Genomic DNA, 19,264 nt, shown 5'->3' with positions numbered 1-19,264 from the left:
CTGCGTACCGACAGGGAGAGACTGTGTACCGGCGGGGAGAGACTGAGTACCGACAGGGAGAGACTGAGTACCGACAGGGGGAGACTGAGTACCGACGGGGAGAGACTGAGTACCGACAGGGAGAGACTGTGTACCGACAGGGAGAGTCTGAGTACCGACGGGGAGAGACTGTGTACCGACAGGGAGAGACTGTGTACCGACGGGGAGAGACTGAGTACCGACGGGGAGAGACTGAGTACCGACAGGGAGAGACTGAGTACCGACGGGGAGAGACTGTGTACCGACAGGGAGAGACTGAGTACCGACAGGGAGAGACTGTGTACCGACAGGGAGAGACTGAGTACCGACAGGGAGAGACTGTGTACCGACGGGGAGAGACTGAGTACCGACGGGGAGAGACTGAGTACCGACGGGGAGCGACTGTGTACCGACAGGGAGAGACTGAGTACCGACAGGGAGAGACTGTGTACCGACAGGGAGAGACTGTGTACCGACGGGGAGAGACTGTGTACCGACGGGGAGAGACTGTGTACCGACAGGGAGAGACTGAGTACAGACAGGGAGAGACTGTGTACCGACAGGGAGAGACTGAGTACCGACAGGGAGAGACTGAGTACCGACAGGGAGAGACTGAGTACCGACAGGGAGAGACTGAGTACCGACAGGGAGAGACTGAGTACCGACAGGGAGAGACTGAGTACCGGCAGGGAGAGACTGAGTACCGACGGGGAGAGACTGTGTACCGACAGGGAGAGACTGTGTACCGGCAGGGAGAGACTGAGTACCGACGGGGAGAGACTGTGTACCGACAGGGAGAGACTGAGTACAGACAGGGAGAGACTGTGTACCGACAGGGAGAGACTGAGTACCGACAGGGAGAGACTGTGTACCGACAGGGAGAGACTGTGTACCGACAGGGAGAGACTGTGTACAGACAGGGAGAGACTGAGTACCGACAGGGAGAGACTGTGTACCGGCAGGGAGAGACTGAGTACCGACAGGGAGAGACTGTGTACCGACGGGGAGAGACTGTGTACCGACGGGGAGAGACTGTGTACCGGCGGGGAGAGACTGAGTACCGACGGGGAGAGACTGTGTACAGACAGGGAGAGACTGAGTACCGACAGGGAGAGACTGAGTACCGACAGGGAGAGACTGAGTACCGACAGGGAGAGACTGAGTACCGACAGGGAGTGACTGAGTACCGACAGGGAGAGACTGTGTACCGACAGGGAGAGACTGTGTACCGACGGGGAGAGACTGTGTACCGACGGGGAGAGACTGTGTACCGGCGGGGAGAGGCTGAGTACCGACAGGGAGAGACTGTGTACCGACAGGGAGAGACTGTGTACCGACAGGGAGAGACTGTGTACCGACAGGGAGAGACTGTGTACCGACGTGGAGAGACTGAGTACCGACAGGGAGAGACTGTGTACCGACGGGGAGAGACTGTGTACCGACGGGGAGAGACTGTGTACCGACAGGGAGAGTCTGAGTACCGACAGGGAGAGTCTGAGTACCGACAGGGAGAGACTGTGTACCGACAGGGAGAGACTGAGTACCGACAGGGAGAGACTGTGTACCGGCAGGGAGAGACTGAGTACCGGCAGGGAGAGACTGTGTACCGACGGGGAGAGACTGAGTACCGACGGGGAGAGACTGTGTACCGACAGGGAGAGACTGTGTACCGACAGGGAGAGACTGAGTACCGACGGGGAGAGACTGAGTACCGACGGGGAGAGTCTGTGTACCGACGGGGAGAGACTGTGTACCGACAGGGAGAGACTGAGTACCGACAGGGAGAGACTGAGTACCGACAGGGAGAGTCTGTGTACCGACAGGGAGAGACTGTGTACCTACAGGGAGAGACTGTGTACCGACAGGGAGAGACTGTGTACCGACAGGGAGAGACTGTGTACCGACGGGGAGAGACTGTGTACCGACAGGGAGAGACTCTGTACCGACTGGGAGAGACTGTGTACCGACAGGGAGAGACTGAGTACCGACAGGGAGAGACTGAGTACCGACAGGGAGAGACTGAGTACCGACAGGGAGAGACTGTGTACCGACAGGGAGAGACTGAGTACCGACAGGGAGAGACTGTGTACCGACAGGGAGAGACTGAGTACCGACAGGGAGAGACTGAGTACCGACAGGGAGAGACTGTGTACCGACAGGGAGAGACTGAGTACCGACAGGGAGAGACTGTGTACCGACGGGGAGAGACTGTGTACCGACGGGGAGAGACTGAGTACCGACGGGGAGAGACTGTGTACCGACGGGGAGAGACTGTGTACCGACAGAGAGAGACTGTGTACCGACAGGGAGAGACTGTGTACCGACAGGGAGAGTCTGAGTACCGACAGGGAGAGACTGTGTACCGGCAGGGAGAGACTGTGTACCGACGGGGAGAGACTGAGTACCGACAGGGAGAGACTGTGTACCGACAGGGAGAGACTGAGTACCGACAGGGAGAGACTGTGTACCGACGGGGAGAGACTGAGTACCGACAGGGAGAGACTGTGTACCGGCAGGGAGAGACTGAGTACCGACAGGGAGAGACTGTGTACCGACAGGGAGAGACTGTTTACCGGCAGGGAGAGACTGCCACGTTAAACTCTCCTTTTCACGAGATTGCTCGCCAGTGGTGGGAGCTGAACGTGAGAGTGATGACCGTTGCCCACAACACTACCACCCCAGACTCGTCACAACAACCATTTTGAGAAAGTTATACCCGACTGAAGTTGCAGGACATCGGTGCAAAACCAGAGTCAGAGACAGGTCGACCGGGTGGTCAGTAGGGTCCCGTTGCTGAGGGGGTGATTAGGGTTGTGTCGGTCGGCTCAGGAAGCTGCTGGCTGAAGGGAACTTGTTGGCCCTGGGCCTGGTGGCGTGGGACTTCCTTCCCTGGAAGATGGCGGGCCTGGGTGTGGGGTACTTTACTTTCTCCAACGTTGCCGTTAGTAATTAATTGAACAGTTAAGTGATTTGGAATGTGTTCAGCAAGGAAGGACTCTTGATGCAGACGTCTTCCGCACAAAATGCAAGTCCTTGATGCCCCATGTTGCTGCCACCAGGCAGGGCTGCAGAGATGCAAATCGGGACCACAGTGATGTTTCAGCCAATGGGACATACAAGTCCTTGGTGCATAATTAGGCCATTTGGCCCATCGAGTCTACACTGCCATTCCATCCTGGCTGATTTATTTTCCCTCTCAACCCCGTTCTTCTGCCTTCTCCACCGGCAGCCTGAGTAATCACGACCTGTCATTCTCAGCTTTAACTATACCCCATGACACCACCTCCACAGATTCACCACCCTCTGGCAAGAAATTCCTCCTCATCTCCGTTCGAAATGGACGTCTCTCTATTCTGAGGCTGTGTCCTCTGGTCCTAGACTCTCTCCCACCCCCCCATAGGAAACATCCTCTCCACATCCACTCTATCTGTGTCCTCTGGACCTAGACTCCCCAACTACAGGAAACATCCTCTCCACATCCACCCTATCTGTGTCCTCTGGTCCTAGACTCACCCACTACAGGAAACATCCTCTCCACATCCACTCGATCTGTGTCCTCTGGTCCTAGACTCCCCCACTACAGGAAACATCCTCTCCACATCCACTGTATCTGTGTCCTCTGGTCCTAGACTCCCCCACTACAGGAAACATCCTCTCCACATCCACTGTATCTGTGTCCTCTGGTCCTAGACTCCCCCACTATAGGAAACATCCTCTCCACATCCACTCGATCTGTGTCCTCTGGTCCTAGACTCCCCCACTACAGGAAACATCCTCTCCACATCCACTGTATCTGTGTCCTCTGGTCCTAGACTCCCCCACTATAGGAAACATCCTCTCCACATCCACTCCATCTGTGTCCTCTGGTCCTAGACTCTCTCCCACCCCCCCATAGGAACCATCCTCTCCACATCCACTGTATCTGTGTCCTCTGGTCATAGACTCCCCCACTACAGGAAACATCCTCTCCACATCCACTCTATCTGTGTCCTCTGGTCCTAGACTCTCTCCCACCCCCCCATAGGAACCATCCTCTCCACATCCACTGTATCTGTGTCCTCTGGTCATAGACTCCCCCACTATAGGAAACATCCTCTCCACATCCACTCTATCTGAGTCCTCTGGTCCTAGACTCCCCCACTACAGGAAACATCCTCTCCACATCCACTCTGTCTGTGTCCTCTGGTCCTAGACTCCCCCACTATAGGAAACATCCTCTCCACATCCACTCTATCTGTGTCCTCTGGTCCTAGACTCCCCCTCTATAGGAAACATCCTCTCCACATCCACTCTATCTGTGTCCTCTGGTCCTAGACTCCCCGACCATAGGAAACATCCTCTCCACATCCATTCTATCTGTTTCCTCTGGTCCCAGACTCACCCACTACAGGAAACATCCTCTCCACATCCACTCTATCTGTGTCCTCTGGTCCTAGACTCCCCGTCTATAGGAAACATCCTCTCCACATCCACTCTATCTGTGTCCTCTGGTCCTAGAGTCCCCCACTACAGGAAACATCCTCTCCACATCCACTCTATCTGTATCCTCTGGTCCTAGACTCCCCCACCATAGGAAACATCCTCTCCACATCCACTCTATCTGTGTCCTCTGGTCCTAGTCTCCTACACTACAGGAAACATCCTCTCCACATCCACTCTATCTGTTTCCTCTGGTCCTAGACTCCCCCTCTATAGGAAACATCCTCTCCACATCCACTCTATCTGTGTCCTCTGGTCCTAGTCTCCTACACTACAGGAAACATCCTCTCCACATCCACTCTATCTGTTTCCTCTGGTCCTAGACTCCCCCACTACAGGAACCATCCTCTCACAGGAACGTGGATGTTGGGCTGGAGGGTGAGGAGTGTGTGCGAGGGTGAGGTGGAGAGAGTAGAGGAGAAAGGGATGGGTGTGGTGGGCAAAAGAGGAATGGAGGAGGGGATGGGGTACAGGGGCATCGAGAGAGTGCGCTTGGGCGATGGTGATGTGAGGGCTACGGACAGGTGGACACGGGAGACGGTCATGGTGGGCGAGAGGGAGCAGTACAGGAGGTAATGGGAGTGTGCGGTTGACAGGAAGGGAGGTAGGGATGAGAGAGAGGGGTGTGAAAGGAAATAGGGGTAGTGGGATATGGGGAATGGGAGGGGATGTCGGAGGGGTTGTGAGTGGAGATGGAGGGGGAAGTGGGAGATGGGAAGGAGGGTCAGGGAGAGGCGGTAGGAGAGGAGTGTAGGAGGTAACAGGAGGGTGTTCCTGTCAAGAAGGGATGGGACGGGAGTGTGAGTGGAGATAGGGATGGGAGAGAGGGAAAGGTGTGATGGGGAGGGTGATAAGGAATGGGAGGATGAGGAGGGAGGGAGGCTGATGTAAGATCGGAAAGAGAAGGTATGGTGGGCACGTTGCCAGCCAGTGTAGAGAGATGTTTTAGAGGAGAGTGAGGGAGACCGAGGAAAATGGCCGCCTTTATCCGCGTTGGGTGCATAATAACAGATGCAAAGCCTCAGCCCAACCCATATCGTCTTGAAGCTCGCAGCCTTTTTCGAGCACTTCCTGTTGAACACACTGTCAGTGACAAGCTCTGTTATTTATAGCTCTGGGAGCGTCAGAAAGAGCTTTCAGTGGGCTCCCTTGGCTGGGATCCCAGAGGGGAGCTCCCCCGGTCGGCTCGCGGCCCAGCAGCAGGGGGAGCCCTGAGGCCCAGGCTCGGGTTTAACATCACTGCTGCTGCTTATGCTGCAACAGTACACTGCAGTATGTCATACAAACTCTAGCTTACAGGAAGAATTAAATAGTGCAAAAAAAAGAAATACTGGTGAGGTGATGTTCATGGGTTCACTGTCAATAGACAATAGACAATAGGTGCAAAAGTAGACCATTCGGCCCTTTGAGTCTGCACTGCCATTCTGAGATCATGGCTGATCATCTACTATCAATACCCGGTTCCTGCCTTGTCCCCATATCCCTTGATTCCCCTATCCATAAGATACCTATCTGGCTCATTCTTGAAAGCATCCAGAGAATTGGCTTCCACTGCCTTCTGAGGCAGTGCATTCCACACCTCCACAACTCTCTGGGAGAAGAAGTTTTTCCTTAACTCTGTCCTAAATGACCTACCCCTTGTTCTTAAACCATGCCCTCTGGTACTGGACTCTCCCAGCATCTGGAACATATTTCCTGCCTCTATCTTGTCCAATCCCTTAATAATCATATATGTGCAATTAGATCCCTGGGGTCTCAATCCTCTTAATTCCAGCGTGTACAAGCCCAGTCCCTCTAATCTCTCTGCATAAGACAGTCCAGACATCCCAGGAATTAACCTTGTGAATCTACGCTGCACTTCCTCTACAGCCAGGATGTCCTTCCTTAACCCTGGAGACCAAAACTGTACACAGTACTCCAGGTGTGGTCTCACCAGGGCCCTGTACAAATGCAAGAGGATTTCCTTGCTCTTGGACTCAATTCCCTTTGTAATAAAGGCCAACATTCCATTAGCCCTCTTCACTGCCTGCTGCACTTGCTCATTCACCTTCAGTGACTGATGAACAAGGACTCCTAGATCTCTTTGTATTTCTCCCCTACCTAACTCTACACTGTTCAGGTAATAATCTGCCATCATGTTCTTACTCCCAAAGTGGATAACCTCACACTTATTCACATTAAACGTCATCTGCCAAGTATCTGCCCACTCACTCAGCCTATCCGAGTCACCCTGAATTCTCCTAACATCCGCATCACATGTCACACTGCCACCCAGCTTAGTATCATCAGCAAATTTGCTGATGGTATTCTCAATGCCTTCATCTAAATAGTTGACGTAAATTGTAAACAGCTGTGGTCCCAATACCAAGCCCTGTGGCACCCACTAGTCACCACCTGCCATTCCGAGAAACACCCATTCACCGCTACCCTTTGCTTTCTATCTGCCAACCAGTTTTCTATCCATGTCAATATCTTCCCCCCAATGCCATGAGCTCTGATTTTACCCACCAATCTCCTATGTGGGACCTTACCAAATGCCTTCTGAAAATCGAGGAACACTGGATCTCCCCCGTCTAACTTCCTGGCTACATCCTTGAAAAACTCCAATAGCCAAATTCATGTTGGCTCAGCCCAATCCTATCACTGCTATCTAGATATGCCACAATTTCATCTTTAATAATGGACTCTAGCATCTTCCCCACTACTGATGTCAGGCTGACAGGTCGATAGTTCTCTGTTTTCTCCCTCCCTCCTTTCTTAAAAAGTGGGATAACATTAGCCATTCTCCAATCCTCAGGAACTGATCCTGAATCTAAGGAACATTGGAAAATGTTTACCAATGCATCTGCAATTTCCAGAGCCACCTCCTTTAGTACCCTAAGATGCAGACCATCTGGACCTGGGGATTTGTCAGCCTTCAGTCCCATCAGTCTTCTCATCACCATTTCCTTCCTAATGTCAATCTGTTTCATTTCCTCTGTTACCCTATGTCCTTGGCCCGTGCATACATCTGGGAGATTGCTTGTGTCTTCCCTAGTGAAGACAGATCTAAAGTACTTAGTAAATTCTTCTGCCATTTCTCTGTTTCCCATAACAATTTCACCTAATTCATTCTTCAAGGGCCCAACATTGTTCTTAACTATCTTCTTTCTCTTCACATACCTAAAAAAGCTTTTGCTATCCTCCTTTATATTCCTGGCTAGCTTGCATTCGTATCTCATTTTTTCTCCCCGTATTGCCTTTTTAGTTATGTTCTGTTGTTCCTTAAAAATTTCCCAATCATCTGTCTTCCCACTCACCTTAGCTCTGTCATACTTCTTTTTTTTTAATGCTATGCAATCTCTGACTTCCTTTGTCAACCACTGTGCCCCCTTTCCCCCCTTTGAATCCTTCCTTCTCTGGGGGATGAACTGATTTTGCACCTTGTGCATTATTCCCAAGAATACCTGCCATTGCTGTTCCACTGTCTTTTCGGCTAGGATATCTGTCCATTTAACTTTGGCCAGCTCCTCCCTCATGGCTCCATAGTCTCTCCTGTTCAACTGCAACACTGACACCTCCGAGCTGCCATTCGGAAATCTGATGGCAGAGGGGAAGAAGCTATTCCTGAATCGTTGAGTGTGTGTCTTCAGGCTCCTGTACCTCCTCCCTGATGGCAGAGGGGGAGAAGCTGTTCCTGAATCGTTGAATGTGTGTCTTCAGGCTCCTGTACCTCCTCCCTGATGGCAGAGGGGGAGAAGCTGTTCCTGAATCGTTGAATGTGTGTCTTCAGGCTCCTGTACCTCCTCCCTGATGGCAGAGGGGAAGAAGCTGTTCCTGAATCACTGAGTGTGTGTCTTCAGGCTCCTGTACCTCCTCCCTGATGGCAGAGGGGAAGAAGCTGTTCCTGAATCGCTGAGTGTGTGTCTTCAGGCTCCTGTACCTCCTCCCTGATGGCAGAGGGGGAGAAGCTGTTCCTGAATCGCTGAGTGTGTGTCTTCAGGCTCCTGTACCTCCTCCCTGATGGCAGAGGGGAAGAAGCTGTTCCTGAATCGTTGAGTGTGTGTCTTCAGGCTCCTGTACCTCCTCCCTGATGGCAGAGGGGAGAAGCTGTTCCTGAATCGTTGAGGGTGTGTCTTCAGGCTCCTGTACCTCCTCCCTGATGGCAGAGGGGAGAAGCTGTTCCTGAATCGTCGAGTGTGTGTCTTCAGGCTCCTGTACCTCCTCCCTGATGGCAGAGGGGGAGAAGCTGTTCCTGAATCGTTGAGTGTGTGTCTTCAGGCTCCTGTACCTCCTCCCTGATGGCAGAGGGGGAGAAGCTGTTCCTGAATCGCTGAGTGTGTGTCTTCAGGCTCCTGTACCTCCTCCCTGATGGCAGAGGGGAAGAAGCTGTTCCTGAATCGCTGAGTGTGTGTCTTCAGGCTCCTGTACCTCCTCCCTGATGGTAGCAATGAGAATAGGGCATGTCCTGGGTGATGTGGGTCCTCAATGATAGACTTCTTGCAGATGCCCTGGATGCTGGTGTGGCTGGTGCCTGTGATGGAGCTGACTGAGTTTACAACTCTCTGCAGCTTATTCTGACCGGGTGCAGCCCCACCCCCTACCAGACCAGTTAGAACGCTCTCCATGGTAGTTCTGGGGAAAGTTGCGAGTGTCTTTGGTGACAAGACAAATCTCCACAAACTCCTAATGAAATATAGCCCCTCGCATAAAATGCTGCGTTCCACCAGCAATGTGTGTGTTGCTTGGATTTCCAGCATCTGCAGATCTCCTCGTGGTTGAAATACAGCCCCTGTTGTGTTTTTCAAACTGAGATGGTTTGAAATGAGGCAAAACGTCTGACGGACGGACGGACGATCAGAAATCAGCTTTACTTGTCACAAACAGGTGTATTGGAAAGCTCAAAGCAACACACACAAAATGCTGGAGGAACTCAGCAGGTCAGGCAGCATCTATGGAAATGAATAAACAGTCGACACTTCAGGCCGAGACCCTTCATCAGGGCTAGAAAGGAGGGGAGAATAAAGATTGAGGCAGGAGGGGAGGGAAGATGGCTGGAAGATGATGGGTGAAGTCAGGCAGGTGGGAGAGGCGAAGGACTGGAGATGAGGGAAAGCTGACAGGAGGGGAGAGTGGAGTGTGGAGAAAGGGGAGGGGGAGGTGAGAGGCCAGAGTGGGGGAATAGGAGAAGAGGGGAGAGGCCAGGGTGGGGAAGAGGGGGAGAGGGGAGAGGCCAGGGTAGGGGAATAGGAGAAGAGGGGAGAGGCCAGGGTGGGGGAATAGGAGAAGAGGGGAGAGGCCAGGGTGGGGGAATAGGAGAAGAGGGGAGAGGCCAGTGTGGGGAATAGGAGAAGAGGGGAGAGGCCAGAGTGGGGAATAGGAGAAGAGGGGAGAGGCCAGAGTGGGGAATAGGAGAAGAGGGGAGAGGCCAGAGTGGGGAATAGGAGAAGAGGGGAGAGGCCAGAGTGGGGAATAGGAGAAGAGGGGAGAGGCCAGAGTGGGGAATAGGAGAAGAGGGGAGAGGCCAGGGTGGGGGAATAGGAGAAGAGGGGAGAGGCCAGAGTGGGGAATAGGAGAAGAGGGGAGAGACCAGAGTGGGGAATAGGAGAAGAGGGGAGAGGCCAGAGTGGGGAATAGGAGAAGAGGGGAGAGGCCAGGGTGGGGAATAGGAGAAGAGGGGAGAGGCCAGAGTGGGGAATAGGAGAAGAGGGGAGAGGCCAGAGTGGGGAATAGGAGAAGAGGGGAGAGGCCAGAGTGGGGAATAGGAGAAGAGGGGAGAGGCCAGAGTGGGGAATAGGAGAAGAGGGGAGAGGCCAGAGTGGGGAATAGGAGAAGAGGGGAGAGGCCAGAGTGGGGAATAGGAGAAGAGGGGAGAGGCCAGAGTGGGGAATAGGAGAAGAGGGGAGAGGCCAGAGTGGGGAATAGGAGAAGAGGGGAGAGGCCAGAGTGGGGAATAGGAGAAGAGGGGAGAGGCCAGGGTGGGGGAATAGGAGAAGAGGGGAGAGGCCAGAGTGGGGAATAGGAGAAGAGGGGAGAGGCCAGGGTGGGGGAATAGGAGAAGAGGGGAGAGGCCAGGGTGGGGGAATAGGAGAAGAGGGGAGAGGCCAGAGTGGGGAATAGGAGAAGAGGGGAGAGGCCAGAGTGGGGAATAGGAGAAGAGGGGAGAGGCCAGGGTGGGGGAATAGGAGAAGAGGGGAGAGGCCAGAGTGGGGAATAGGAGAAGAGGGGAGAGGCCAGAGTGGGGAATAGGAGAAGAGGGGAGAGGCCAGAGTGGGGAATAGGAGAAGAGGGGAGAGGCCAGAGTGGGGAATAGGAGAAGAGGGGAGAGACCAGAGTGGGGAATAGGAGAAGAGGGGGAGAGGCCAGAGTGGGGAATAGGAGAAGAGGGGAGAGGCCAGAGTGGGGAATAGGAGAAGAGGGGAGAGGCCAGAGTGGGGAATAGGAGAAGAGGGGAGAGGCCAGGGTGGGGGAATAGGAGAAGAGGGGAGAGGCCAGAGTGGGGAATAGGAGAAGAGGGGAGAGGCCAGGGTGGGGGAATAGGAGAAGAGGGGAGAGGCCAGAGTGGGGGAATAGGAGAAGAGGGGAGAGACCAGAGTGGGGAATAGGAGAAGAGGGGGAGAGGCCAGAGTGGGGGAATAGGAGAAGAGGGGAGAGGCCAGAGTGGGGGAATAGGAGAAGAGGGGAGAGGCCAGAGTGGGGAATAGGAGAAGAGGGGAGAGGCCAGGGTGGAGAAGAGGGGGAGAGGGGAGAGGCCAGGGTGGGGAATAGGAGAAGAGGGGAGAGGCCAGGGTGGGGAATAGGAGAAGAGGGGAGAGGCCAGAGTGGGGGAATAGGAGAAGAGGGGAGAGGCCAGGGTGGGGAATAGGAGAAGAGGGGAGAGGCCAGAGTGGGGAATAGGAGAAGAGGGGAGAGGCCAGGGTGGAGAAGAGGGGGAGAGGGGAGAGGCCAGGGTGGGGAATAGGAGAAGAGGGGAGAGGCCAGAGTGGGGGAATAGGAGAAGAGGGGAGAGGCCAGAGTGAGGAATAGGAGAAGAGGGGAGAGGCCAGGGTGGAGAAGAGGGGGAGAGGGGAGAGGCCAGGGTGGGGAATAGGAGAAGAGGGAGAAGGCCAGGGTGGGGAATAGGAGAAGAGGGGAGAGGCCAGAGGGGAATAGGAGAAGAGGGGAGAGGCCAGGGTGGGGAATAGGAGAAGAGGGGAGAGGCCAGTGGGGAATAGGAGAAGAGGGGAGAGGCCAGGGTGGGGAATAGGAGAAGAGGGGAGAGGCCAGGGTGGGGGAATAGGAGAAGAGGGGAGAGGCCAGGGTGGGGAATAGGAGAAGAGGGGAGAGGCCAGGGTGGGGAATAGGAGAAGAGGGGAGAGGCCAGGGTGGGGAATAGGAGAAGAGGGGAGAGGCCAGAGTGGGGAATAGGAGAAGAGGGGAGAGGCCAGGGTGGGGGAATAGGAGAAGAGGGGAGAGGCCAGAGTGGGGAATAGGAGAAGAGGGGAGAGGCCAGGGTGGGGAATAGGAGAAGAGGGGAGAGGCCAGTGGGGAATAGGAGAAGAGGGGAGAGGCCAGTGGGGAATAGGAGAAGAGGGGAGAGGCCAGGGTGGGGAATAGGAGAAGAGGGAGAGGCCAGGGTGGGGAATAGGAGAAGAGGGGAGAGGCCAGGTGGGGAATAGGAGAAGAGGGGAGAGGCCAGTGGGGAATAGGAGAAGAGGGGAGAGGCCAGGGTGGGGGAATAGGAGAAGAGGGGAGAGGCCAGGGTGGGGAATAGGAGAAGAGGGGAGAGGCCAGGGTGGGGAATAGGAGAAGAGGGGAGAGGCCAGTGGGGAATAGGAGAAGAGGGGAGAGGCCAGAGTGGGGAATAGGAGAAGAGGGGAGAGGCCAGGGTGGGGAATAGGAGAAGAGGGGAGAGGCCAGATTGGGGAATAGGAGAAGAGGGGAGAGGCCAGAGTGGGGAATAGGAGAAGAGGGGAGAGGCCAGAGTGGGGAATAGGAGAAGAGGGAGAGGCCAGAGTGGGGAATAGGAGAAGAGGGGAGAGGCCAGGTGGGGAATAGGAGAAGAGGGGAGAGGCCAGAGTGAGGAATAGGAGAAGAGGGGAGAGGCCAGAGTGGGGAATAGGAGAAGAGGGGAGAGGCCAGGGTGGGGAATAGGAGAAGAGGGGAGAGGCCAGAGTGGGGAATAGGAGAAGAGGGGAGAGGCCAGGGTGGGGAATAGGAGAAGAGGGGAGAGGCCAGAGTGGGGAATAGGAGAAGAGGGGAGAGACCAGAGTGGGGAATAGGAGAAGAGGGGGAGAGGCCAGAGTGGGGGAATAGGAGAAGAGGGGGAGAGGCCAGGGTGGGGGAATAGGAGAAGAGGGGAGAGGCCAGAGTGGGGAATAGGAGAAGAGGGGAGAGGCCAGAGTGGGGAATAGGAGAAGAGGGGAGAGGCCAGAGTGGGGAATAGGAGAAGAGGGGAGAGGCCAGGGTGGGGAATAGGAGAAGAGGGGAGAGGCCAGAGTGGGGAATAGGAGAAGAGGGGAGAGGCCAGGGTGGGGAATAGGAGAAGAGGGGAGAGGCCAGGGTGGGGAATAGGAGAAGAGGGGAGAGGCCAGAGTGGGGGAATAGGAGAAGAGGGGAGAGGCCAGAGTGGGGAATAGGAGAAGAGGGGAGAGGCCAGAGTGGGGAATAGGAGAAGAGGGGAGAGGCCAGGGTGGGGGAATAGGAGAAGAGGGGAGAGGCCAGAGTGGGGAATAGGAGAAGAGGGGAGAGGCCAGGGTGGGGGAATAGGAGAAGAGGGGAGAGGCCAGAGTGGGGAATAGGAGAAGAGGGGAGAGGCCAGGGTGGGGAATAGGAGAAGAGGGGAGAGGCCAGAGTGGGGGAATAGGAGAAGAGGGGAGAGGCCAGGGTGGGGGAATAGGAGAAGAGGGGAGAGGCCAGTGTGGGGAATAGGAGAAGAGGGGAGAGGCCAGTGGGGAATAGGAGAAGAGGGGAGAGACCAGAGTGGGGAATAGGAGAAGAGGGGAGAGGCCAGGGTGGGGAATAGGAGAAGAGGGGAGAGGCCAGTGGGGAATAGGAGAAGAGGGGAGAGGCCAGAGTGGGGAATAGGAGAAGAGGGGAGAGGCCAGGGTGGGGAATAGGAGAAGAGGGGAGAGGCCAGAGTGGGGAATAGGAGAAGAGGGGAGAGGCCAGAGTGGGGAATAGGAGAAGAGGGGAGAGGCCAGGGTGGGGAATAGGAGAAGAGGGGAGAGGCCAGAGTGGGGGAATAGGAGAAGAGGGGAGAGGCCAGGGTGGGGGAATAGGAGAAGAGGGGAGAGGCCAGAGTGGGGAATAGGAGAAGAGGGGAGAGGCCAGAGTGGGGAATAGGAGAAGAGGGGAGAGGCCAGGGTGGGGGAATAGGAGAAGAGGGGAGAGGCCAGGGTGGGGAATAGGAGAAGAGGGGAGAGGCCAGAGTGGGGGAATAGGAGAAGAGGGGAGAGGCCAGAGTGGGGAATAGGAGAAGAGGGGAGAGGCCAGAGTGGGGAATAGGAGAAGAGGGGAGAGGCCAGGGTGGGGGAAGAGGGGGAGAGGGGAGAGGCCAGGGTGGGGAATAGGAGAAGAGGGGAGAGGCCAGGGTGGGGGAAGAGGGGGAGAGGGGAGAGGCCAGGGTGGGGAATAGGAGAAGAGGGGAGAGGCCAGGGTGGGGGAAGAGGGGGAGAGGGGAGAGGCCAGAGTGGGGAATAGGAGAAGAGGGGAGAGGCCAGAGTGAGGGAATAGGAGGAGAGGCCAGAGTGGGGAATAGGAGAAGAGGGGAGAGGCCAGAGTGGGGAATAGGAGAAGAGGGGAGAGGCCAGAGTGGGGAATAGGAGAAGAGGGGAGAGGCCAGGGTGGGGAATAGGAGAAGAGGGGAGAGGCCAGAGTGGGGAATAGGAGAAGAGGGGAGAGGCCAGGGTGGGGGAATAGGAGAAGAGGGGAGAGGCCAGAGTGGGGGAATAGGAGAAGAGGGGAGAGGCCAGAGTGGGGAATAGGAGAAGAGGGGAGAGGCCAGGGTGGGGGAATAGGAGAAGAGGGGAGAGGCCAGAGTGAGGAATAGGAGAAGAGGGGAGAGGCCAGAGTGGGGAATAGGAGAAGAGGGGAGAGGCCAGGGTGGGGGAATAGGAGAAGAGGGGAGAGGCCAGGGTGGGGGAATAGGAGAGAAGAGGGGAGAGGCCAGGGTGAGGAATAGGAGAAGAGGGGAGAGGCCAGAGTGGGGAATAGGAGAAGAGGGGAGAGGCCAGAGTGGGGAATAGGAGAAGAGGGGAGAGGCCAGAGTGGGGAATAGGAGAAGAGGGGAGAGGCCAGAGTGGGGGAATAGGAGAAGAGGGGAGAGGCCAGGGTGGGGAATAGGAGAAGAGGGGAGAGGCCAGGGTGGGGAATAGGAGAAGAGGGGAGAGGCCAGGGTGGGGAATAGGAGAAGAGGGGAGAGGCCAGAGTGGGGAATAGGAGAAGAGGGGAGAGGCCAGGGTGGGGGAATAGGAGAAGTGGGGAGAGGCCAGAGTGGGGGAATAGGAGAAGAGGGGAGAGACCAGAGTGGGGAATAGGAGAAGAGGGGGAGAGGCCAGAGTGGGGGAATAGGAGAAGAGGGGAGAGGCCAGAGTGGGGAATAGGAGAAGAGGGGAGAGGCCAGGGTGGGGAATAGGAGAAGAGGGGAGAGGCCAGGGTGGGGAATAGGAGAAGAGGGGAGAGGCCAGAGTGGGGAATAGGAGAAGAGGGGAGAGGCCAGGGTAGGGGAATAGGAGAAGAGGGGAGAGGCCAGGGTGGGGAATAGGAGAAGAGGGGAGAGGCCAGAGTGGGGAATAGGAGAAGAGGGGAGAGGCCAGAGTGGGGAATAGGAGAAGAGGGGAGAGGCCAGGGTGGGGAATAGGAGAAGAGGGGAGAGGCCAGAGTGGGGAATAGGAGAAGAGGGGAGAGGCCAGAGTGGGGAATAGGAGAAGAGGGGAGAGGCCAGGGGGGGGAATAGGAGAAGAGGGGAGAGGCCAGAGTGGGGAATAGGAGAAGAGGGGAGAGGCCAGTGGGGAATAGGAGAAGAGGGGAGAGTCCAGAGTGGGGAATAGGAGAAGAGGGAGAGGCCAGTGTGGGGAATAGGAGAAGAGGGGAGAGGCCAGGGTGGGGGAATAGGAGAAGAGGGGAGAGGCCAGAGTGGGGAATAGGAGAAGAGGGGAGAGGCCAGGGTGGGGGAATAGGAGAAGAGGGGAGAGGCCAGGGTGGGGAAGAGGGGGAGAGGGGAGATGCCAGGGTAGGGAATAGAGAAGAGGGGAGAGGCCAGGGTGGGGAATAGGAGAAGAGGGGAGAGGCCGAGGGTGGGGGAATAGGAGAAGAGGGAGAGGCCAGAGTGGGGGAATAGGAGAAGAGGGGAGAGGCCAGGGTGGGGGAATAGGAGAAGAGGGGAGAGGCCAGAGTGGGGGAATAGGAGAAGAGGGAGAGGCCAGGGTGGGGAATAGGAGAAGAGGGGAGAGGCCAGTGGGGAATAGGAGAAGAGGGGAGAGGCCAGGGTGGGGAATAGGAGAAGAGGGGAGAGGCCAGGGTGGGGAATAGGAGAAGAGGGGAGAGGCCAGGGTGGGGAATAGGAGAAGAGGGGAGAGGCCAGAGTGGGGAATAGGAGAAGAGGGGAGAGGCCAGGGTGGGGAATAGGAGAAGAGGGGAGAGGCCAGGGTGGGGGAATAGGAGAAGAGGGGAGAGGCCAGGGTGGGGAATAGGAGAAGAGGGAGAGGCCAGAGTGGGGAATAGGAGAAGAGGGGAGAGGCCAGGGTGGGGAATAGGAGAAGAGGGGAGAGGCCAGGGTGGGGGAATAGGAGAAGAGGGGAGAGGCCAGGGTGGGGGTATAGGAGAAGAGGGGAGAGGCCAAGGGTGGGGAATAGGAGAAGAGGGAGAGGCCAGGGTGGGGGAATAGGAGAAGAGGGGAGAGGCCAGAGTGGGGAATAGGAGAAGAGGGGAGAGGCCAGAGTGGGGAATAGGAGAAGAGGGGAGAGGCCAGGGTGGGGAATAGGAGAAGAGGGAGAGGCCAGGGTGGGGAATAGGAGAAGAGGGAGAGGCCAGGGTGGGGGAATAGGAGAAGAGGGAGAGGCCAGAGTGGGGGAATAGGAGAAGAGGGGAGAGGCCAGGGTGAGGAATAGGAGAAGGGGGGAGAGGCAAAGAATTTTTTTTTGCCACAAAGAAAAATCGATGTCATGCCATCAGGTTGGAGGGTGACCAGGTGCAAAATAAGGTGTTGCTCCTCCAGCCCGAGGGTGGCCTCTGTGGATTTCCCCCGTGAAATGGAGCTTCATATTGCCAGCACTATTCTGATACATATATTGTGCAGCACAGAAAGCTCAGCCCATCCAGTCAGTGCTGAACATTTAATCTGCCTGCTCCCATCGACCTGCACTCAGGTCACAGCCCTCCGCACCCCTCCCATCCATGTAGCTATCCAAACTTCTCTTGAATGTTGAATTCGAGCTTGTATCCACTTGCACTGGCAGCTCCTTCCAGCCCATGAGTGCAGATATTTGTCCCCCTTAGACATTTCACCTTTCACCCTTAACCCATGACCTCTAGTTGTCGTCCCACCCAACCTCAGTGGAAAAAGCCTGTCATCATCATCATTATGTGCCGTGTCGTATGACATCATGACTGTGTGCAGTATCGTATAGGAACCATCCTCTCCACATCCACTCTATCATTGTCCTCTGGTCCTAGACTCCCCCACTATAGGAAACATCCTCTCCACATCCACTCTATCTGTGTCCTCTGGTCCTAGACTCCCCCACTATAGGAAACATCCTCTCCACATCCACTCTATCTTTGTCCTCTGGTCCTAGACTCCCCCACTATGGGAAACATCCTCTCCACATCCACTCTATCAGTGTACTCTGGTCCTAGACTCCCCCACTATAGGTAACATCCTCTCCACATCCACTCTATCTGTGTCCTCTGGTCCTAGACTCCCCCACTATAGGAAACATCCTCTCCACATCCACTCTATCTGTGTCCTCTGGTCCCAGACTCCCCCACTATAGGAAACATCCTCTCCACATCCACTCTATCTGTGTCCTCTGGTCCTAGACTCCCCCACTATAGGAAACATCCTCTCCACATCCACTCTATCTTTGTCCTCTGGTCCTAGACTCCCCCACTATAGGAAATCCTCTCCACATCCACTCTATCTGTGTCCTTTGGTCCTAGACTCCCCCACTATAGAAAACATCCTCTCCACATCCACTCTATCTGTGTCCTCTGGTCCTAGACTCCCCCACTATAGGAAACATCCTCTCCACATCCACTCTATCAGTGTCCTCTGGTCCTAGACACCCCCACTACAGGAAACATCCTCTCCACATCCAATCTATCTGTGTCCTCTGGTCCTAGACTCCCCCACTATAGGAAACATCCTCTCCACATCAACTCCATCTGTGTCCTCTGGTCCTAGACTCCCCCACTGCAGGAAACATCCTCTCCACATCCACTCTAACTGTGTCCTCTGGTCCTAGACTCCCCCACTATGGGAAACATCCTCTCCACATCCACTCTATCTGTGTCCTCTGGTCCTAGACTCCCCCAGTACAGGAAACATCCTCTCCACATCCACTCTATCTCTGGTCCTAGACTCCCCCAGTATCGGACACATCCTCTCCATATCCAGTGTTCTTTATTTGACACAGCCATTCAATCCTGGAATCATTTTCATGAACCTCCTTTAAACCCTCTTCAAAAGTGCATTCGGTGCTCAGGTGAGGCCTCACTAATGCTTTATAAAGCCATAACATTGCATCCTTGTTTTTATATTTTAGTCCTTTTGAAATGAATGCTCGCATTGCATTTGCATTCCTCACCACAGACTCAACCTGCAGATGAACCTTTAGGGAATCCTGCACACGGATTTATTTACAATGTAAACAGGGTTATAACAAATGTTTTATATTACACTGACGGAGGGGTGGGGCAATTACTGGAATGGTTGATTGGATTAACTGCCTGAGGCAAGGAACATAAGTTTTTGTGATGATAGTACGATAATGCCTTTCAGAAGGGAGCATTTGGAAAAGGCAGTTTGCAGGTGGGGGGGGGTTTATTCAGCTGATACTCAGCTGAAAGAGTCAATCACGGGAGGTGGGACAAGGCGTGCGGGACCCTGCCTTCACTGGTCAGGGCAGGATGGGCCGCGGCTGGATAAGGAGCCACATAATACTTATTCATAAGATAAGGATGCATAGAGTAGGGAGAGATGTATTAACATGAATAGAGGATTGGTTAAACAATCGAAAGCAGAGTGTTGGGATAACTGGGTGTTAGCAATCATAGGTGGGCAGTGTGCCGCAGGGGTCGGAACATCTTATCATTTAAACGATAAAAGACTGCAGCATGCCGCTGGGCAGAGGGACTTGGGAGTGATTGTGCACGAATCACAGAAGGTCGGTTTGCAGGCAGGTACAGCAGGCTGTCGAGAGGGCAAATGGAACGTTGGCCATTGAATTTAAGAGCAGCGAGGTTATTCTGCCGCTGTGCCAGAGTACTGGTGAGGCCGCATCTGGGACAGTGAGTGCAGTTCTGGTCTCGCGACTCTGGAGGCAGCGCAGAGGAGGTTCACCAGGATGATGTCAGAGATGAGGGGGTGAGACTCTGAGGAAAGATTGAGTCGCCTGGGACTGAACTCACTGGAATTCAGAAGAATGAGAGGATATCTTGTAGAAACATGTAAAATTATGAAAGGAGTAGATAAGAGAGGCAGGAAAGTTGTTTCCACTGGTGAGTGAGACTAGAACTAGGGGATATAGCCGCAAGATTGGGGGGAGTAGAATTCGGACGGAGATGAGGAGGAACTGCTTTGGTGAAT

At 55.1% G+C, this 19,264-nt stretch overlaps 1 protein-coding gene across 1 annotated transcript in view; it reads left to right on the top strand.

Moving 5' to 3' along the window:
• The window catches only part of atg2a (autophagy related 2A), a 464,956-nt gene that overhangs the window by 312,547 nt on the left and 133,145 nt on the right, over window positions 1–19,264 (top strand). The window contains exon 26 of the mRNA XM_059954818.1: window positions 5,610–5,759. Within this exon, the coding sequence (XP_059810801.1) occupies window positions 5,610–5,759 (150 nt within the window). The remainder of the gene's footprint in view (window positions 1–5,609; window positions 5,760–19,264) is intronic.

Source organism: Hypanus sabinus, chromosome 31, assembly GCF_030144855.1.
Source record: "Hypanus sabinus isolate sHypSab1 chromosome 31, sHypSab1.hap1, whole genome shotgun sequence".
NCBI lineage: Eukaryota > Metazoa > Chordata > Chondrichthyes > Myliobatiformes > Dasyatidae > Hypanus > Hypanus sabinus.
This window is presented reverse-complemented; position numbering and strand designations above follow the sequence as displayed.